Source organism: Schistocerca nitens, chromosome 2 (assembly GCF_023898315.1).
Source record: "Schistocerca nitens isolate TAMUIC-IGC-003100 chromosome 2, iqSchNite1.1, whole genome shotgun sequence".
NCBI lineage: Eukaryota > Metazoa > Arthropoda > Insecta > Orthoptera > Acrididae > Schistocerca > Schistocerca nitens.
This window is the reverse complement of record NC_064615.1, coordinates 193,593,582-193,616,964: the sequence shown is the minus strand read 5'-3', so window position 1 is coordinate 193,616,964 and position 23,383 is coordinate 193,593,582. Positions and strand designations below refer to the sequence as shown.

Below are 23,383 nucleotides of genomic sequence, written 5' to 3'. Positions count from 1 at the left end.
GCCTGCACCGCCTCTCCTGGGATCGCGACCGTATCGGTTGGACCCTAGACGACTGGAAAACTGGACTGGTCAGATGAGTCGCGATTCAGTTGGTAAGTAGGACTGGAATGCGGCGCAAACCACACGGAGCCAAATTGTTATCATGGCATTGTGCAAGTTGGTGGTGGCTGCATGATGGTTTGGGTTGTGTTTACATGGAATGGACTGGATCCTTTGGTCCAACTGAACCGATCATTGACTGGAAATTTTCATTTTCGGGTACTTGGAGATCATTTGTAGCTATTCATGGACTTCATGTTCCCAAACAGCGGTGAAATTTTTATCGATAACAATGCGCCTTGGCTCTAGGACACAGTTGATCACGATGGCTTGAAGAACATTCTGGACAAAGCCAGCGAATGATTTGGCCCGAATAATTTGATCGCCCGACACGAATCCTTTCGAACATTTATGGGGCATAATCAAGTGATTTGTGCGTGCACAACCTCCTGCACAGTCATCAATTTCACAATTCTGGATGGCTAGAGGCAGAGACTTCCAAAGACCTGGTGGCTCAATGCCACGTAGGCTTGCTGCACTACACCGGGCTGAACTTCCGACATGATATTATGAAGTATCCCATGGCTTCTGACACCTCATGGTACGCAATTAACAAATTTTTCTCTCTCCAGTGGAAACTAAAAAATGGTTCTAAGCACTATGGGACTTAACATCTGAGGTCATGAGACCCCTAGACTTAGACCTACTTAAACCTAACTAACCTAAGGACATCACACACATCCATGCCTGAGGCAGTATTCGAATCTGCGGCCGTAGCAGCAGCACGATTCCGGACTGAAGCGCGTAGAACCGCTCGGTCACAGCGGCCGGCTGGGAAACTAAAATAAGTTTTTTTCCAGTGGTTTATTCGTCAATTCTGCATGTCCTTAAATGTTTTCACAAGTTTCATAATCCTATGGTCACTCGTTTTTCGTGGTGGCCCCCACAAGTAGCGAAAGTTTAATTAAATTCACCCTATAGTTTCACATACCAGCCTTAAAGATTTTCATATGTATCGTCGCAAGCCCCCTTGAAAGACTTTCAACCTCCCCCCCCCCCCCCCAAAAACAAACACACACACACACACACACACACACACACACACACACACACACACACACCTGAAAGACCTACACGCACCTCCCCCATCACCTTAAAGGTTTGAGAACTTTTTTGTCGAGTTAGGAAGGATCCCTAATTCGACCCTGAAGTACCGGCATTACAGCGTGCAATTGATACGGGATTACCCAGTCTAATCCTACTCTTGGGTGCGATCCCTCCTGGACAGCTGTTTCTGAAGAAGACTGTGGACTCAAAGATAGTGATGGTCTGTGACGTGCCCAGTGTGGAGAGGAGAGTGAGCCGTGTGTTGGCACAGGGCGCGTGGACTGCGCGTGCCGCTGCCACGAGGGCGACGCGTCGCCGTCGGGGGTGGCGTCGGCGGCGGCGGGGGCGGGCGCGCAGCTGCACCCGCACTCGCACGCGCATGCGCACACGCAGCTCGAGATGACGGCGGTCGCCGCGCTAGGTACGGTCCGCGCGCGCCGCGCTGCATGCTGGGGCTCCACGTGGTGTGGTGTGGTGTAGTATGGTGTGTTGTTGTGTTGCATGCCTGTGGCTGGCCGGGCGGCTCTGGGCCTCGCACCCGCTTCTGCATGCCCCGTCTGCAACACACCTGCTTAAGCTGCCGACGCCTGCACCACCTAGTCACCAGACTAACCACAAGATCGCAGTGACGCAGCCAACACCGATACGTCTCCACGGGTGCTCATGTGCAGTCACATTAATGTGACAAACAGCCTGAATAATCAGCTGTTGCAGCGCGGACGACTGCGAGACGTGTGTTGTGCCTTCCAGAATGACGAGATCGCCCACGGAATGCGACGAAGACATTCCCCAGACCATAAGAAAACATCGTTCTTGTGCAACGCAGCTAGCTCTTTATTCGCACGAAGTAATGGCCGCTATCGACAGGGGATCTCAAGTTGATTCCGTATTTCTAGATTTCCGGAAAGCTTTTGACACCGTTCCTCACAAGCGACTTCTAATCAATTTGCGGGCCTATGGGGTATCGTCTCAGTTGTGCGACTGGATTCGTGATTTCCTGTCCGGAAGGTCGCAGTTCGTAGTAATAGACGGCAAATCATCGAGTAAAACTAAGTGATATCAGGTGTTCCTCAGGGAAGCGTCCTGGGACCTCTGCTGTTCCTGATCTGTATAAATGACCTGGGTAACAATCTGAGCAGTTCTCTTAGGTTGTTCGCAGATGATGCTGTAATTTACCTTCTAGTAAGGTCATCCGAAGACCAGTATCAGTTGCAAAGCGATTTAGAAAAGATTGCTGTATGGTGTGGCAGGTGGCAGTTGACGCTAAATAACGAAAAGTGAGAGGTGATCCACATGAGTTCCAAAATAAATCCGTTGGAATTCGATTACTCGATAAATAGTACAATTCTCAAGGCTGTCAATTCAACTAAGTACCTGGGTATTAAAATAACGAACAACTTCAGTTGGAAAGACCACATAGATAATATTGTGGGGAAGGCGAGCCAAAGGTTCCGTTTCATTGGCAGGACACTTAGAAGATGCCAACAAGTCCACTAAAGAGACAGCTTACACTACACTCGTTCGTCCTTTGTTGGAATATTGCTGCGCGGTGTGGGATCCTTACCAGGTGGGATTGACGGAGGACATCGAAAGGGTGCAAAAAAGGGCAGCTCGTTTTGTATTATCACGTAATAGGGGAGAGAGTGTGGCAGATATGATACGCGAGTTGGGATGGAAGTCATTAAAGCAAAGACGTTTTTCGTCGCGGCGAGATCTATTAACGAAATTTCAGTCACCGACTTTCTCTTCCGAATGCGAAAATATTTTATTGAGCCCAGCCTACATAGGTAGGAATGATAATCAAAATAAAATAAGAAAAATCAGAGCTCGAACAGAAAGGTTTAGGTGTTCGTTTTCCCCGCGCGCTGTTCGGGAGTGGAATGGTAGAGAGATAGTATGATAGTGGTTCGATGAACCCTCTGCCAAGCACTTAAATGTGAATTGCAGAGTAATCTTGTAGATGTAGGCTCCCTCCTCCGGACTAGACCATTCCAACGATTGTTGCACGCCAACGGGCATCTGTCCGATGGAGTATAAAACGTGATTCATCTGAAAAGGCCACCTGTCGTCGCTCAGTGGACGCGCATTCGCGGTACTGGCGTGCAGATTCCAGCCTTCGTCGCCCTTGAACAGCAGTCAGTGTGGGTGCATGAACGAGGCATGCTGCGGAGGCCCATAGGCATCAACATTATTTTGCTGAACGGTCGTTGATGAGACACGGTTGGTAGCCCCCTTGGTTCATCTGAATGGTCAGTTGCTTAATAGTTGCACTTCTATTCCCTCAGCCAGCATTCAGCCCTGTCATCTAACAAGGGAACCTCCCCATCGCACCCCCCTCAGATTTAGTTATAACTTGGCACAGTGGATAGGCCTTGAGAAACCGAACACAGATCAATCGAGAAAACAGGAAGAAGTTGTGTGGAACTATGAAAAAAAAATAAGCAAAACATACAAACTGGGTAGTCCATGCGCAAGATACACATCATCAAGGATAATGTGAGCTCAGGAGCGCCGTGGTCCCGTGGTTAGCGTGAGCAGCTGCAGAACGAGAGGTCCTTGGCTCAAGTCTTCCCTCGAGTGAAAAGTTTACTTTCTTTATTTTCGCAAAGTTATGATCTGTCTGTTCGTTCATTGACGTCTCTGTTCACTGTAATAAGTTTAGTGTCTATGTTTTGCGAGCGCACCGCAAAACCGTGCGATTTGTAGACGAAAGGACGTGTCTCTCCAATGGGAACCGAAAACATTTGATCGCAAGGTCATAGGTCAACCGATTCCTCCACAGGAAAACACGTCTGATATATCCTATACGACACTGGTGACGGCATGCGCGTCACATGACAGGAATATGTTGTCGACCCACCTAACGTGTACACTTGACGAAGGGGTAAAAAGATTCTTCTACCTTGCCCGATGTAGGTTTTCTTGTGGATGTGATAATCACTCCCAAAAAAAGTGTTGAAAACATAAGAGTTTGTCACATAAACTGCAACAAATGAATGCAACAGTTTCACAGTTGCGCAGTTTTCCCTGTGCTCTGTCAAAACATATGTTTTTAACGTTTTAAAATTTTTCCGTATGTAGACCGTCAAATCCTGCATATGTCCAAGCAAATCTGAACATGTCCTGGAATTTTGGAGAGCGAAGTTTATTATGTGTGAGTCCCTGAACTTTGATAATTGTCTGAAAATAAAAAATTAAACTATCCACTCGAAGGAAGACTTGAACCAAGGATCTCTCGGTCTGGAGCTGCTCACGCTAACCACGGGACCACGGCGCTCCTGGTCTCTCATTATCCTTGATGTTGCCTACCTTGCGCATGGACTACTCAGTTTGTATATTTTGCTTATTTTTTTCATAGTTCCATACAACTTCTTCCTGTTCCCTCGATTGATCTGTGTTCAGTTTTTCAAGGCCTATCCAGTGTGCCAACTTGTAACTAAATCTGAGGGGGTTGCGATGGGGAGGTTCCCTTGTAAGGCCCATGGTGCACCTCATCTACATCCAAATCGATACTCTGCAAATCACATTTAAGTGTCTGGCAGAGGGTTCATCGAACCACCTTCACAATTCTCTATTATTCCAATCTCGTATAGCGCGCGGAAAGAACGAACACCTATATCTTTCCGTACGAGCTCTGATTTCCCTTATTTTATCTTTGTGATGGTTCTTCCCTATGTAAGTCGGTGTGAACAAAATATTTTCGCATTCGGAGGAGAAAGATGGTGATTGGAATTTCGTGAGAAGATTCCGTCGCAGCGAAAGACGCCATTCTTTTAATGATGTCCATCCCAAATCCTGTATCATTTCTGTGACACTCTCTCCCTTATTTCGCGATAATACAAAACGTACTGCCTTTCTTTGAACTTTTTCGATGTACTCAGTCAGTCCTATCTGGTAAGGATCCCACAACGCGCAACAGTATTCTAAAAGAGGACGGACAACCGTAGTGTAAGCAGTTCTCCTTAGTAGGTCTGTTACACTTTCTAAGTGTCCTGTAAATGAAAGACAGTCTTTGGTTAGCATTCCCCACAACATTTTCTATATGTTCCTTCCAATTTAAGTTGTTCGTAATTGTAATACCTAGGTGTTTAGATGAATTTACGGCTTTTAGATCAGACTGATTTATCGTGTAACGGAAGTTTAACGCGTTCCTTTTAGCACTCATGTGGATGACCTCACACTTTTCGTTATTTAAGGTCAACTGCCACTTTTCGCACCATTGCGATATTTCTTCTAAATCGTTTTGCAGTTTGTTTTGATCTTCTGATGACTTTATTGGTCGATAAACGACTGAGTCATCTGCAAACAACTGAAGACGGTTGCTCAAATTGTCTCCCAAATCGTTTATATAGATAAGGAACAGCAAAGGGCCTATAATAATACCTTGGGGAACGCCAGAAATCACTTCTGTTTTACTCGATGACTTTCCGTCAATTACAACGAACTGTGACCTCTCTGACAGGAAATCACAGATCCAGTCACATAACTGAGACGATATTCCATAAGCACGCAATTTCACTAGGAGCCGCTTGTGTGGTACAGTGTCAAAAGCCTTCCGGAAATCCAGAAATACGGAATCGATCTGAAATCCCTTGTCAATAGCACTCAGCACTTCATGCGAATAAAGAGCTAGTTGTGTTCCACAGGAACGGTGTTTTCTAAACCCATGTTGACCGTGTGTCAATAGACCGTTTTCTTCGAGGTAATTCATTACGTTCGAACACAATGTATGTTCTAAAATCCTGCTGAATATCGACGTTATGCATGTTCCTCAGTTGCCTCAGTGCCGGTTCTGGTTAGCACAATTTTGCCGTCCATTGTACACTTTACCCACGGTGGCACACGAACATTTTACAAACTTTGCAATTTCGGGAATGCTACTGCACTGTTTTCGAGTCTCCAAGACACGCTTTATATATCCTACACTGCTAGTGCTGCCAAGTGCTGTCTGTGAGTGGTTACTGATGTACCACAGAGGCGCTGGTCACATTAATATGATTGGACCGTGTACATACTGTGCTTCCCGTAGCTATTGTAGGGTGTCTGGCGGTGAACTTATACAATGAAGACGGCAATCGAGTCGTTTAATTAAGATCCGGAGAAAATGGGATCCGACATCGACCGTCCTCTTCTAGCCACGTGGCAACATCTTGTTTCTTTTTTTAAAAAAAAAATAAAAACTCACACTCCACATCGCATAACAGACTGTACTTCTTCTCAATATAAGGTAGTATCCGCCCCATTTCATTTGCGTATTAATGCTTAAGTAAAAACTATTGTCCATATGCCTCGGTGGGAACCGTGGGCTGTGTTATGATATTGTTACTATCTGACCTCCCTCCATGAACCATGGACCTTGCCGTTGGTGGGGAGGCTTGCGTGCCTCAGCGATACAGATAGCCGTACCGTAGGTACAACCACAACGGAGGGGTATCTGTTGAGAGGCCAGACAAACGTGTGGTTCCTGAAGAGGGGCAGCAGCCTTTTCAGTAGTTGCAAGGGCAACAGTCTGGATGATTGACTGATCTGGCCTTGTAACAATAACCAAAACGGCCTTGCTGTGCTGGTACTGCGAACGGCTGAAAGCAAGGGGAAACTACGGCCGTAATTTTTCCCGAGGGCATGCAGCTTTACTGTATGATTAAATGATGATGGCGTCCTCTTGGGTAAAATATTCCGGAGGTAAAATAGTCCCCCATTCGGATCTCCGGGCGGGGACTACTCAAGAGGATGTCGTTATCAGGAGAAAGAAAACTGGCGTTCTACGGATCGGAGCGTGGAATGTCAGATCCCTTAATCGGGCAGGTAGGTTAGAAAATTTAAAAAGGGAAATGGATAGGTTAAAGTTAGATATAGTGGGAATTAGTGAAGTTCGGTGGCAGGAGGAACAAGACTTCTGGTCAGGTGACTACAGGGTTATCAACACAAAGTCAAATAGGGGTAATGCAGGAGTAGGTTTAATAATGAATAGGAAAATAGGAATGCGGGTAAGCTACTACAAACAGCATAGTGAACGCATTATTGTGGCCAAGATAGATACGAAGCCCACACCTACTACAGTAGTACAAGTTTATATGCCAACTAGCTCTGCAGATGACGAAGAAATTGAAGAAATGTACGATGAAATAAAAGAAATTATTCAGATAGTGAAGGGAGACGAAAATTTAATAGTCATGGGTGACTGGAATTCGAGTGTAGGAAAAGGGAGAGAAGGAAACATAGTAGGTGAATATGGATTGGGACTAAGAAATGAAAGAGGAAGCCGCCTGGTAGAATTTTGCACAGAGCACAACTTAATCATAGCTAACACTTGGTTTAAGAATCATGATAGAAGGTTGTATACATGGAAGAACCCTGGAGATACTAAAAGGTATCAGATAGATTATATAATGGTAAGACAGAGATTTAGGAACCAGGTTTTAAATTGTAAGACATTTCCAGGGGCAGATGTGGACTCTGACCACAATCTATTGGTTATGACCTGTAGATTAAAACTGAAGAAACTGCAAAAAGGTGGGAATTTAAGGAGATGGGACCTGGATAAACTGAAAGAACCAGAGGTTGTAGAGAGTTTCAGGGAGAGCATAAGGGAACAATTGACAGGAATGGGGGAAAGAAATACAGAAGAAGAGGAATGGGTAGCTTTGAGGGATGAAGTAGTGAAAGCAGCAGAGGATCAAATAGGTAAAAAGACGAGGGCTAGTAGAAATCCTTGGGTAACAGAAGAAATATTGAATTTGATTGATGAAAGGAGAAAATATAAAAATGCAGTAAATGAAGCAGGCAAAAAGGAATACAAACGTCTCAAAAATGAGATCGACAGGAAGTGCAAAATGGCTAAGCAGGGATGGCTAGAGGACAAATGTAAGGATGTAGAGGCTTGTCTCGCTAGGGGTAAGATAGATACTGCCTACAGGAAAATTAAAGAGACCTTTGGAGAGAAGAGAACCACTTGTATGAATATCAAGAGCTCAGATGGCAACCCAGTTCTAAGCAAAGAAGGGAAGGCAGAAAGGTGGAAGGAGTATATAAAGGGTCTATACAAGGGCGATGTACTTGAGGACAATATTATGGAAATGGAAGAGGATGTAGATGAAGATGAAATGGGAGATACGATACTGCGTGAAGAGTTCGACAGAGCACTGAAAGACCTGAGTCGAAACAAGGCCCCCGGAGTAGACAACATTCCATTGGAACTACTGACGGCCTTGGGAGAGCCAGTCCTGACAAAACTCTACCATCTGGTGAGCAAGATGTATGAAACAGGTGAAATACCCTCAGACTTCAAGAAGAATATAATAATTCCAATCCCAAAGAAAGCAGGTGTTGACAGATGTGAAAATTACCGGACAATCAGTTTAATAAGCCACAGCTGCAAAATACTAACACGAATTCTTTACAGACGAATGGAAAAACTAGTAGAAGCCGGCCTCGGGGAAGATCAGTTTGGATTCCGTAGAAATACTGGAACACGTGAGGCAATACTGACCTTACGACTTATCTTAGAAGAAAGATTAAGGAAAGGCAAACCTACGTTTCTAGCATTTGTAGACTTAGAGAAAGCTTTTGACAATGTTGACTGGAATACTCTCTTTCAAATTCTAAAGGTGGCAGGGGTAAAATACAGGGAGCGAAACGCTATTTACAATTTGTACAGAAACCAGATGGCAGTTATAAGAGTTGAGGGACATGAAAGGGAAGCAGCGGTTGGGAAGGGAGTAAGACAGGGTTGTAGCCTCTCCCCGATGTTATTCAATCAGTATATTGAGCAAGCAGTAAAGGAAACAAAAGAAAAATTTGGAGTAGGTATTAAAATCCATGGAGAAGAAATAAAAACTTAAAGGTTCGCCGATGACATTGTAATTCTGTCAGAGACAGCAAAGGACTTGGAAGAGCAGTTGAACGGAATGGATGGTGTCTTGAAGGGAGGATATAAGATGAACATCAACAAAAGCAAAACGAGGATAATGGAATGTAGTCGAATTAAGTCGGGTGATGTTGAGGGTATTAGATTAGGAAATGAGGCACTTAAAGTAGTAAAGAAGTTTTGCTATTTGGGGAGCAAAATAACTGATGATGGTCGAAGTAGAGAGGATATAAAATGTAGACTGGCAATGGCAAGGAAAGCGTTTCTGAAGAAGAGTAATTTGTTAACATCGAGTATAGATTTAAGTGTCAGGAAGTCATTTCTGAAAGTATTTGTATGGAGTGTAGCCATGTATGGAAGTGAAACATGGACGGTAAATAGTTTGGACAAGAAGAGAATAGAAGCTTTCGAAATGTGGTGCTACAGAAGAATGCTGAAGATAAGGTGGGTAGACCACATAACTAATGAGGAGGTACTGAATAGGATTGGGGAGAAGAGGAGTTTGTGGCACAACTTGACCAGAAGAAGGGATCGGTTGGTAGGACATGTTCTGAGGCATCAAGGGATCACCAATTTAGTATTGGAGGGCAGCGTGGAGGGTAAAAATCGTAGGGGGAGACCAAGAGATGAATACACTAAGCAGATTCAGAAGGATGTAGGTTGCAGTAGGTACTGGGAGATGAAGAAGCTTGCACAGGATAGAGTAGCATGGAGAGCTGCATCAAACCAGTCTCAGGACTGAAGACCACAACAACAACAACAACACTATATGTGTGCGAGCTATGTGATGGTGGTAATCGAATTACTCTAATACCGATTATGTTATCCAAGAAAGGTATCGCTAGAACAAGATCTCATTTAATATCCCTGATCATCTCCGTTACACCAGCGTGTGGACAATACCGACCTGATACTATCTTGGCAGCCTCTCTGAACTACTTCGGTATCTGTTGTCCTGCCTACTTGATCGGGACTCCAAGTCCTGAGGCAGCATTCTGGATATGGGGCTTAACTGCTAAGGTCATCAGTCCCTAACCTTACACACGACTTGAACTAAATTATCCTAAGGACAAACACACACGCCCATGCCCGATGGAGGACTCGATCCTCCGCCGGGACCAGCCGCACAGTCCATGACTGCAGCAACCTAGACCGTTCGGCTAATCCCGCGCGGCCCTTGAGGTTATTTTCGGCGTTTGCGCCATTTCATATTAATTCTTGGTCTTACCTCTAAATATTTATGGAGTACGACGGGCTGCAGATTTTTACTACTCATCTTGTAATCGACATGTCTTACACATATTCACGATTAAAGATGGTTGTCATTCAATTGAGTGATGGCGTCGTATGGAAGCAACGTTTTAACTACTTTCCAATTCTTCGTCTCCAGGCGGCGGTCTTTGACTAACCAATTGCTTGCAAGCAGTTTCACATGTTTCCGTATACCCTTCACAGACAGGAGATAAAGTAAGAGTTACTTAAATTCTAATACTAATCAAATTATTCTGACTGGCACGTCACTTAAACTTGTTTTACAAAGCTATTTAAAATTTTTATTTTAAATTCGTCGGTTTTATGACAGTAATCTACAATTTTTGTATGGGCCTGTCTTGGTATCTGTTGTTGTTGTTGTTGTTGTTGTTGTCGTCTTCAGTCCTGAGACTGGTTTGATGCAGCTCTCCATGCTACTCTATCCTGTGGAAGCATCTTCATCTACCAGTACTTTCTGCAACCTACATCCTTCTGAATCTGCTTCGTGTATTCCTCTCTTGGTCTCCCTCTACGATTTTTACCCTCCACGCTGCCCTCCAGTACTAAATTTGTGATCCCTTGATGCCTCAGAATATGTCCTACCAACCGGTCCCTTCTTCTAGTCAAGTTGTGCCACAAACTCATCTTCTCTCCTATTCTATTCAGTACCTCCTGATTAGTTACGTGATATACCCATCTAATCTTCAGCATTCTTCTGTAGCACCACATTTCGAAAGCTTCTATTCTCTTCTTGTCCAAACTATTTATCGTCCATGTTTCACTTCCATACATGGCTACACTCCATACAAATACTTTCAGAAACGACTTCCTGACACTTAAATCTATACTAGATGTTAACAAATTCCTCTTCTTCAGAAACGCTTTCCTTGCCATTGCCAGTCTACATTTTATATCCTCTCTATTTCGACCATCATCAGTTATTTTGCTCCCCAAATAGCAAAACTCCTTTACTACTTTAAATGTCTCATTTCCTAATCTAATTCCCGCAGCATCACCCGATTTAATTCGACTACGTTCCATTATTCTCGTTTTGCTTTTGTTGATGTTCATCTAATATCCTCCTCTCAAGGCACGGTCCATTCCGTTCAGCTGCTCTTCCAGGTCCTTAGCTGTCTCTGACAGAATTACAATGTCATCGGCGAACCTCAAAAGTTTTTATTTCTTCTCCATGGATTTTAATATCTACTCCGAATTTTTCTTTTATTTCCTTTACTGTTTGCTCAATATACAGATTGAATAACATCGGGGAGAGGCTACAACCTTGCCTCACTCCCTTCCCAACCACTGCTTCCCTTTCATGCCCCTCGACTCTTATAACTGCCATCTGGTTTCTGTACAAATTGTAAATAGCCTTTCGCTCCCTGTATTTTACCCCTGCCGCCTTTAGTTCACACTTCAAGCAAATTTTGAGGAATCGTTGAAGGTAATGTGCCTCTGTTTTGATTTTTACACTTCTCAGCTCTTTATTCGCGTGTTAGAAAGCGTGTATTATCTCTTCTTGCACCAATCAAGCTTGCATCGTTTCAGGCATGCTCGTGATCAATGATGCAGTGTCCTCTTGAGCAGACAGCTCCCAGTCTTTCAGGAGAACCTCGTGTAGGTCCTCTAACAGTGCTGACGGGCCCTTATCCCCAGCTGTCCCCACACGAGCTCAATAGGATTCGCATTAGGGCCTCGAGCAGGCCAAGCCATACCACGGTCTGCCCTGGCAACTGCGGGGTCAGCGCGGAAAATTGTAACCGAAGGGGGCCGGGTTCGATTCCCAACCGAATCGGAGATTTTCTACGCTTGGAGACAGCGTGTTGTGTAGTTCGTTTCTTCATAACAGGAAAATCGCCAGTATGACGTCACATGACAGGTATAGGCTTATACAGGGAGTTACAAAAAGGTACGGCCAAACTTTGAGGAAACATTCCTCACACAGAAACAAAGAAAATATGTTATGTGGGCATGTGTCCGGAAACGCTTACTTCCCATGTTAGAGCTCATTTTATTACTTCTCTTCAATCACATTAATCATGGAATGGAAACACACAGCAACAGAACGTACCAGCGTGACTTCAAACCCTTTGTTACAGGAAATGTTCAAAATGTCCTCCGTTAGCGAGGATACATGCATCCACCCTCCGTCGCATGGAATCCCTGATGCGCTGATGCAGCCCTGGAGAATGGCGTATTGTATCACAGCCGTCCACAATACGAGCACGAAGAGTCTCTGCATGTGGTACCGGGGTTGCGTAGACAAGAGCTTTCAAATGCCCCCATAAATGAAAGTCAAGAGGGTTGAGGTCAGGAGAGCGTGGAGGCCATGGAATTGGTCCGCCTCTACCAATCCATCGGTCACCGAATCTGTTGCTGAGAAGCGTACGAACACTTCGACTGAAATGTGCAGGAGCTCCATCGTGCATGAACCACATGTTGTGTCGTACTTGTAAAGGCACATGTTCTAGCAGCACAGGAGAGTATCCCGTATGAAATCATGATAACGTGCTCCATTGAGCGTAGGAGGATGAACATGGGGCCCAATCAAGACATCACCAACAGTACCTGCCCAAACGTTCACAGAAAATCTGTGTTGATGACGTGATTGCGCAATTGCGTGCGGATTCTCGTCAGCCCACACATGTTGATTGTGAAAATTTACAATTTGATGACGTTGGAATGAAGCCTCATCCGTAAAGAGAACATTGGCACTACAATGTGGATGACACGTTGTTGGATGAACCATTCGCAGAAGTGTACCCGTGGAGGCCAATCAGCTGCTGATAGTGCCTGGACACGCTGTACATGGTACGGAAACACTGGCTCTCCCGTAGCATTCTCCATACAGTGACGTGGTCAACGTTACCTAGTACAGCAGCAACTTCCCTGACGCTGACATTAGGGTTGTCGTCAACTGCACGAGGAATTGCCTCGTCCATTGCAGGTGTCCTCGTCGTTCTAGGCCTTCCCCAGTCGCGAGTCATAGGCTGGAATGTTCCGTGCTCCCTAAGACGCCGATCAATTGCTTCGAACGTCTTCCTGTCGGGACACCTTCGTTCTGGAAATCTGTCTCGATACAAACGTACCGCGCCATGCCTATTGCCCCGTGCTAATCCATACATCAAATGGGCATCTGCCAACTCCGCATTTGTAAACATTGCACTGACTGCAAAACCACGTTCGTGATGAACACTAACCTGTTGATGCTACGTACTGATGTGCTTGATGCTAGTACTGTAGAGCAATGAGTCGCATGTCAACACAAGCACCGAAGTCAACATTACCTTCCTTCAATTGGGCCAACTGGCGGTGAATCGAGGAAGTACAGTACATACTGATAAAACTAAAATGAGCTCTAACATGGACATTAAGCATTTCCGGACACATGTCCACATAACATCTTTCCTTTATTTGTGTGCGAGGAATGTTTCCTGAAAGTTTGGCCGTACTTTTTTGTAACACCCTGTATAACGGCGTACTAGGGCGCGGCGTGACCCTAGTGAATCTTCTGAATTATCGTAACACATTGTTGTATTGTCTTTCTGTTACTGATATGGCTGCGTGGGCACGTCCCGAAAGTCAATATTTTAAAAATTTGTATATACAAAAGAAGCCGCAGTATAAGTTTCCTCTTCTTCCAAAAAACTCTTCACAAAAACAACTCTTCACAATTCTCACAACACGTGAGCGTGCAGGCCTTGCTGCCGTTGTTGTGCTTTCTAACCGCGATATTCCCTTGCGAGAGTAGTCTGGCTGTGCGATGCTGTCTGGTGAATTCTTAGCCTCTAGCAAGCCTTCTGGACTGAAGAGCGGATTCTTGCAGTCTCCTTCGGATTGTTCTCTCGCTAACACTGACCCCTGAACTTTGTGGAACCCATTTCGCGCTTCAACGGCGGTGGTGTAGCTGTTGTAGAAAACTTCGTTGTCATTAGTCGTCACTTCCTGCCCATGTTGCTCTTATCGTACCTGATCCGTGTTTGCTTCCGTAGCGTCAAGTTTCGCTGCACCTTCTTACGGTTCTGGAAATCGTGAAAGCGTAATTCTCGGAACTTCTGCGACGTAGTGCTTGCTACGACCATCTTTCGCTAAAGCAACACATGTTACTCGAGCTCTTAACGCCTTGTTTACTCCAGCAAGCTGATTATCGTAATCACAGGAAGATCCCATAAATACATATTTCTCAGCCAGTGAAGTGTTTTTCAGATTGATGTGTTTTTCAGGTTGCGCAGGAAAAACAATTAAGGATAGCCGACCGAGGTGGCCGAGCGGTTCTAAGCACTACAGTCTGGAACTGCGCGACCGCTACGGCCGCAGGTTCGAATCCTGCCTCGGGCATGGATGTGTGTGATGTTCTTTGGTTAGTTAGGTTTAAGTAATTCTAAGTTCTAGGGGACTGATTACCTCAGAGGTCCAGTCCCATAGTGCTCAGAGCCATTTGAACCATTTTTTGAATTAAGGATAGTGCAATAAACTCGTTTCGTTGTTTGGTTGCAAAGCAACGCCAATAATACCTCAAAAGTACTACAATTTGATTAAATAGATAATTACATATCATTTATTACTTGTTGTGTTTTTCGTGCCGGTCAGTGTGTTGTTATAGCTTCACGTTTCACTGCTTTTACTTATGCCATTGTCTATGTCCGTGATCCTCTGTAAATTACAGGCACATGTACAAGAAAGCTATTCACAATTGCGAATACGATGTGATTCCAGCTGTACGACGTACGGAAATGTGTGCCGGACCGGGATCAAATCTGGTTCAAATGGCTTTGAGAGCTATGGGACTTAACTTCTGAGGTAACCAGTCCCCTAGAACTTCGAACTACTTAAACCTAACTAACCTAAGGACATCACACACATCCATGCCCGAGGCAGGATTCGAACCTGCGACCGTAGCGGTCGCGCGGTTCCAGACTGAAGCGCCTAGAACCGCTCGGCCACCCCGGCCGGCTTCAAATCCGGACTTCCCGCTTTACGCGGGCGGTCGCTTTAACCACTTCGGCTATGCGAGAAAGCTTCCAGGAGCTACTCAAATCTCCTTAAGTCGCCGTATGTCCACACCCTTCACTCGTACAATCACTGTGACTCCCACACAGGAAGAGACTTAAATTATTATCGTCGCGGCCTTTGCCAAGGCGTGTAATTTGTAGTGTCTGCGTTTAACGGTCTACTGTGTAGTGTCCTTCAGACATGCATGCATACCTGAAGCACATTGCGTAGTAGATCGTTAAAATACAGACACTCCAAATAGTGTAGTAGAGACACAGGGCTTTTTCGACCACGTGGTACTGTGTAGTGAAGCGCGCAGCGTGCTAGATTCAGAGTCTGGGAGGTGAGCCAATTCGGATTAAAGACCATAAAAGCGACCAGTGTCATTGTGGTTTTGAGGTGGATTCCTACGGTATTTCAGTCAAATGCAGCACTGATCCCCAATGTACGCCTGAGAAAATACGGTACCAGCTGATAAACTACGAAAACAAAGACAACAAAGTTTATAGGATGGCACACTCGACTTCCGTCGTTTGGGTGTACTGGCGAGTGTGGCGACAGGATAAGGAAGGGCATGCAACCACAGAGTTACGATAAAATAAATCTGTCACTTCCTGAAAACAGTAAACCCTTTGCCACGAGACATAACCTACGAGATGGTTGGTTGATTTTGGGCAAGGTACCAAACAGAGAGGTCATCGGTCTAATCGGAATAGGGAAGAATGCGGAAGGACGTCGGCCGTCCCCTTTCAAAGCAACCATCTCTACATTTGTCTGCAGCGTTTTAGGGAAATCACGGAAAACCTAAATCAGGGTGACAAGACGCGAGTTGGAACCGTCGTCCTGCCGAATTGTAGTCCAATGTGGTAATCACTGCGGCGCCTCACTCGGTGGACGCTAATAGAGAAATAGCTCTTATTACTTAGTCGCTGTGGAGAAAATGCTGTCCTATAGCTCTATCAATTACATCCATTGCGAACTATGTTCTTAAAACTGCAACTGCCCCTACTAATGTCATTTTATGAAACCTGCAATGTTATCCTGGCATTCATAAACCACGCGCGACATTTTCGTATTGTCTCGCACGCTACGCACAAACTATTTGTCCTACAGAAAAAATGAGCAGGACTCTGGGTTTAGTTAAAATTTGTACTGGGATATGTTTTCGCCAGAGGCTGTAGGTTTAGAGTTATTCAAGAAAATCTTAGTTTCCTTCAAAGACACCCCCACTCCCACACTCATCCTCCACCGGTCGAGATTTCTAGTATGTTATTCACGGCACTCCCTTGTACCACTGTGAAAATATTTGCAGCTGTAGGAATTATTTCCCACATTCGACCTTTTTTGGTCTTTGTTGACTGGCCTTATTACGCTATCGGCTTAGTAGAGCACTTACAGTTTGTAAAATTGACATGTGTATGAATTATACCTAAACCTATATCCACATAGCTAAGCTGCAAATCACACTTAAATACATAACTATTTTGTGATATTTAACAACATCAAATAAAAAATTACATCGTTGTATTCGTCAGACCTTCTGACTACGAAGCTAATGTGCTTGTAAGGGTTAAGTTTGAATCGATGTCTCAATGTAATTAGTTTCCGCGTAACGTTCATAAAAGTCGTTTCTCGTTCATTACTCTCATGAGCACGTTTAAATTAATAATGTCGAGGAAGTAGCCGACAATGCTGGTGGCGTAATAGCCCAATCAATAGAGACTAAAAAAGGTCGAATATTGGGGACAGTTCGTGTAGTCGACAGTGGTACGAGGCAGTGCCTCGAACAAGATACTAAGATCCTGGTTGGTGAGGCATGAGTGTGGGGTGAAGGTGTGTTTCAAGGTCGCTTTTGTACGTTTTTCTCGAAAACTGTGGCCTCCAGGGAAAACACATCCCAGTACAAAATTTAACTGCATTATATTTCCTACAAAAAAGGTCATGTTCATTTTTTATGTAGGATTAATAGTTTGCGTGTAGCGAGGGAGAGAATATGAACACCTCGCGCGTGGTTTATGAGGGCCAGATAGAACATAGCGGGTTGTATAAAACGACAGCGACAGGGGTAGCTGCATCATCGTGTGTGTGTGTGTGTGTGTGTGTGTGTGTGTGTGTGTGTGTGTGTGTTTCTGCGTTCTGCATCAGTCACAAAGTTTTTACTTCATGTACTATGCATTTCGATGGTTAACTATCATCGTCAGATGGAAGCATGTTTTGCAGAGCAGTGCATCTCGTTAGCTAACAGACTACACGGCTATCGGATTTCTGTTATTTTTTATGTTAATGGAACGTTAAGTTCAGAACTCAAATATCAATCGCACAAAGCAGTTCAATGCAACTCTCAAAAATTCTCGAGAAAATAGACTTTGAAATTTTCTGAGCGTCTTTAATACCGCCAAGTAAGACTGATTTTTCGACAGACAGTGAGGTTCTGCGATAGAATAACTGCCTGCCGAGTGGACGCCCTGGATTCGATTGCCGACCGATGAAAATTTTTAAACGAATGTTGATATTCTTCTAGAATTTTCGTGAAGCGTAAAATACACAAAAATGGAAAGAATCGGTAGTGCTCTAGAGTGGTAATTGCTGGATTGCTGGTTAGAGTCTTTTGCTAGTCATCCGTTCATTTCGCAATACATACGTCATGTAAATATAAAAATCGTCGAATATATGCTAATTAACACACACATCTAACTGATAAAAAAACTCTCTGTAGCCAAGATAGCATAACTACTTCATTTTAGACAACTATTTGCTGTCACTTTCTCGATTTCAAAAATTTTTGAGTAACAGATGATTACAGTAAAGTCTGCCGAAACCAGTCGTTGAAAATAAAGAAATATTTATGCGATCTTGGTTACAGAAAGTCTTTTACCAAGTAACACAGATCGCTCCTCCTCATTTCTCAACATGAGAAATTTTAGTCATATCTAATTGATATTTTTGTGAAAGATGCGCGTCTTATTGTTTCTGATTACAGATCACACGTAAACATCCAGTTTTCATTGCAAACATAAACTATTAATTCCCAATATCTTATAAAAGATTGTTAATAAATGTCTTTTAAATTTTCAAAAAATTTCCATGCTTGTGTATTTTACACTTCACGGATGGATATTCGTTTAAAACTGGTGTATAGGCCGTGAACCGGGATGGATATTCGTTTAAAACTGGTGTATCGGCCGTGAACCGAAACCAGGCCGCCCATTTGGCAACAAGCATTGTACACCGCACAGCCATACTGCCTGGGAAAAATCGACCCTACTTTACGGTGTTGCAAATGGTCAGAAAATTTCAAAGTCGATTTTCTCGAGAATTTTTGAGAATTGCAATATGCTGCTTTGTGTGGTTAATATTTGAGTACTGAACTTTGTGGACCATAAACATAAAAAAAATAGAAAAATCCGACTGGCGTATTGCGTCCTCGTCACTGGTAACGTGGCAGACTGTGGATTCGAATGGCTTCAGGTCACATATAGGATTTTAATCTGTCACCACTTATTTCACGTCTGGCAATGTTTGTTAATGTGAAAACTGCCGATTTGCACCGTGATTCTGAGTCCACGTAAAACTTTATAGCCTCCTATTGCTGGCTAGGTAATTCAGTTCAGAAGGTCGGAGGAAGGCAACGGCGGACATCCTCAAATAGCACCACGCATAGTGGAGCTCTGTGTTGTTCGAACTAACAGGCGGGCTGAAGAGACCTTCTCTACATACAGAGTCTTCAAATGAAAAGATGCGAAACGTCGTAACAACCAAGTCGGTTGCAGTTTGCATTTGCCGCTTTAGGATAAAGTAGTGAGATATCTAGGGACGCGAAGCATGTGTCGTCACCTCCTAATCAAAAATTCGAAGCTGTGCCTTTAGCAGACAAGGTGATGCTCACCGTCTTTTTTCGACGTCCGAGATCAGAGTCCCGTCGAATTACTCGAGCGCGGGAAAACCATTATCAGTGACGTGTAATGTGAGACACTGTAAACTAAGCAAGTCCATCAGGTTCAAAAAATGTTTCAAATGGCTCTGAGCACTATGGGACTTAACATCTGAGGTCATCAGTCCCCTAGAACTTAGAACTACTTAAACCTATCTAACCTAAGGACATCACAAACATCCATGCCCGAGGCAGGATTCGAACCTGCGGCCGTAGCGATCGTGCGGTTCCAGACTGAAGCGCCTAGAACCGCTCGGCCACTCCGGCCGGCGAAATTTAGCAACTTCGCTAATATGGCGCCTTCGCAAAACTATACGAGGTTACAGTAAAGCACAATTTCCATTTATTTTGTTGTTACTGGTCTGCTGAATGTAATAAAACTTGTCCTGGACGTGCATCTGCAGCAGGACATCCAGAGAAGCAAAAGATTGTTATACAAGTAAATTTACTTTCCATAATAATGTAGAAATGTTTGTTAGTGAGTTGTTTCAGTCGTTTCCTAACCTTGAAACGTGTTAGTTTTCTGCTTCAGTGAAAGAGCCTAACAACAACAGTGTATTTAAGTGAAACCACATAGTAACTGTTGTAGTTTGTAGGTTATTTATGAAATAGGGATGCCTTTCAAATTTACGGCAGAGGAATACACCGATATGGTGTTTATTTATGGCAGATGTTATGGTAATGCTACGCTGCTGTGAACGAATATTACGTACGTTATCAAAGTCGGAGGATTGTGACTGCACGGACCATTAGTGGAATATTTCGAATGTTACGGGAGACCGGTTCTCTACCTACCGTTCATAATCAGTACGAGCCCTCGACACGTGAAGACGATGATGAGGATAATATGGATGTTGTTCAACGTAGCCCGGGTACCATTGCACGACTTCTCTCTCAACTACTGGCCATTTCACAATCTAAGGTATGGCGTACTCTGAAGTACAATAATCTGTATCCTTACCATAAACGAAGTCCGCCCCCTGGTAGCTGAGTGGTCCGTGCGACGAACTGTCATACCCAACGGCCTGGGTTCGATTCCCGGCTGGGTCGGAGATTTTCTCCGCTCAGAGACTGGATGCTGTGTTGTCCTCATCATCATCATCATTTCATCCCCATCGACACGCAAGTCGCCGAAGTGGCGTCAACTCGAAAGACTTTCACCAGGCGAACGATCTACCCGAATGGAGGCCCTAGCCACACGGCATTTCCATTACCATAAACAAAAAGTGCATCATTTACATCCGGGAGATCCTGCCCTTTGCATGGAGTTGTCCAATTGGTTGAATACTAATCGGCAGTTACCCAAATACATTTTATTTGCTGAAGAGTCACAGTTTACTCGAGATGGTATAAACAATTTACATAACGAGCAAGTATGGTCTGAAGCAAACCCACATGCAACAGTGCAACGCAATTTTCAGCAGCGATTTAGCACAAATGTGTTGTGTGGTATAATCAACGCACACTTTATTCTACCATTCATTTTCTCAGGACTTCTAACTGGGCGAGACGTGCTTACAATTCCTTCGAGAAGAAATGCACCCGCTTGCTCGAAGATGTTCCACTTGCTGCGCGATTGCAAATGTATTTTGAACGTGATGGCGCGCCTCCACATTTCACCAACGCAGTTACTACATATTTAAATGAACATTTTCCCTAGAAATGGATTGGTCGTGGTGCTGTACGTTTGTGGCTACCTAGATCGCCCGATTTAACACCAATGGATTTTTGTGTATGGGGATGGATGCAAGACATTGTTTATGAGGACAAAGTCAATACACGTGAGACATTAATTGCTCGCATTATGAATGCAATAGACGAAATTAACAATCACCCTACGAAACTGAAACGAGCAACAAAATCTGTTGATACACGTGCAGCTAAATGCATTGAACTCGGTGGAGACATTTTTGAACATTTATTGTGAATGTATTGTGAAATTCTATGTACACTGTACAACTTTCTTTTTTCCGGTTTAACACGAATTCGCGTGTGTTGTGGTATTAATAAAAGCAGGCTATCTGACACATTCATACAGTTTCAATTAACGTTATTACCATCATTTTTCCAAAATTAAATTCTCTAAAACTTCTATTGAAAACCTTGTGCAATTGTCTGGAATTTAAAAAAAACAAATTGGACCAAGTAGTTAATTAAAAATTTTACGAAATTACTTCTTTGCTTCTGTGGATGTTCTGGAAAACTACTGCAAATACAGGTCTGGGACATGCTTTATTAGATTCACCAGATTAGTAACAACAAAACAAATGGAAATCGTGCTTTGCTTTAACCTCGTACAGTTTTGCGATGGCTTCATATTAGAGTTGCTAAATTTCAGGCAGAATCTTTTATTTGCCGTAACTCCGTAACTAAACATTTGCGGACCTGTGTTTATATGAACGTTTTCTTTAGTTTTACTTGTAGAATAACATATTTAAATATTAACATTTCTCGTGATAAATTTATATATATGTTTTTTATATTTTTTTTTAAATATGAATTGAAGTTTGTGTTCGGGAGGGCACTCAGCTTAGGTAGTTCTTGCAGCTATGTTGACCATCGTACTGCAGTGGTGTAATGGTTTGCATTTCTGCCTAGCAAGCAATAAGACCCGGGTTCGAGACCCGGCCGCAGCACAAATTTTAATTCATTTCGTCTTCTTCGATCATGTGTGTAAAAATTGCGCTTTCACATTCATAAGAACTGTACTCAGTCACTGGAAGCTGCACCTGACGATAACGCTTCTTCAAGCGGGCGCTCTCCCTTGCATGATAACCGGAAAAGGGGCCGAGAAAGCCCGTATTGCCATAAACTGCATGAATAGTGTGTGTGTGTGTGTGTGTGTGTGTGTGTGTGTGTGTGTGTGTGTCCGGGTATTGTGTAGTGGTTTTCTCCCGACGGATTATCTACACGTTCCTTATAGCACGTTTTGTTACTTATTTGCAGCGGCGCGCGAGGACGAGGGCAAGACGCTGTGGACGGACAGCCAGTCGCACGCCTCGTCGTCGAGCAGCGGCGCCGACGACGACGGATCGGACTGGCAGTGGCCCACCTCCTTCTGGACGCAGTTCAAGGTGAGCGCAGCCTGCTGTCCCACACTCGTCACCCGGGGCGCGCCTCGCGGAAGCGCACGGACCGCTAGCCACTCTGGCGGTCATCAGCCGAAGCTAACGAGCCCGCACCATTCTGTGCTGAATCGCTAGGCACTACTCCCAGCCTGCTGTCAGGTGGCGCTCTCGTTGAATACCGAAGAAAGACTTCATGGTCAAAATCCTACCTACCAACTCCACAGTTTTCCTACCTGAGTCCCTTTTACACCATCGACTTTGTCTCAGTTGACTTAGCGAGACAAGTGAGAGTACTTCAGCGCCCCTGGCGTTTTGTTCCCGTACTGCACCTCGTCTGTTTATAGTGGCCATTTTGATTTAAGGCTCCCCCTAAACGATCAAACGTGTTTGACAAAATCGCTCGTGTCTAGCCACGGATTTGCCAAACAAGCTCGTACACGTTCAAACAATGTTTGTCCATTTAACTTGACTATAAAACTCGTGTTCGTGTGTCTGCAGACAAAGCAGTCCTGGCGACACTGTGCTTAAAAAACAAGAAGAAGAAACACTGGTCAGGGAGTGGCTTAAAATGATTTACCCATGAAAATATGCTAAAGGAAAGTTTACCCACAGAACCCAATGATAACATCAACTTTCTTCGAATGGACAATGAAACTATATAAAACTTGTGAAGTCCCTCCAAAAAGAGTAAACTTCCTAGTCACGTTCGCTCTTGGCTAGCCACGGATGTGTCAAACAAGTCCGTGCACATACTGAGAAAGCTTGTCGATTTAACCTTACTTTTGAAGCAGATACTTTTCGTGTATACTGTATTTTGACACTAGTGGGAATGGCTACAAATGCAGATAAATCATTTCTAAGCCTGTTTAAAAAAGAAGGAAACAAGTCGCTGATCCAGGAAATGGTTTAAAATGAGAAATAGGCAACTGGAAACATGTTAATGGAAACGTTTCACTCAGAACCTGACGATTACGTAAACTTTCTGCGGATGGACAGTGAAATGTTTAAGTTGTTTAGCGTTACTTCACCCTCACATTGAAAAAGAAGACGCAAATATGGGAAAATTTATTCTCTTTTACTTGGCCCTCTGACAGGTAGTTAAAATACCGCAACGTAAGAAAATGCAGC

The 23,383-nt window shown here is 44.0% G+C and overlaps 1 protein-coding gene across 1 annotated transcript in view; it reads left to right on the top strand.

Moving 5' to 3' along the window:
• LOC126234915 (uncharacterized) overlaps positions 1-23,383 on the top strand; it is a 127,485-nt gene that overhangs the window by 91,617 nt on the left and 12,485 nt on the right. The window contains exons 9-10 of the mRNA XM_049943654.1: positions 1,418-1,567; positions 22,134-22,261. Coding sequence (XP_049799611.1) covers positions 1,418-1,567; positions 22,134-22,261 — 278 coding nt within the window. The remainder of the gene's footprint in view (positions 1-1,417; positions 1,568-22,133; positions 22,262-23,383) is intronic.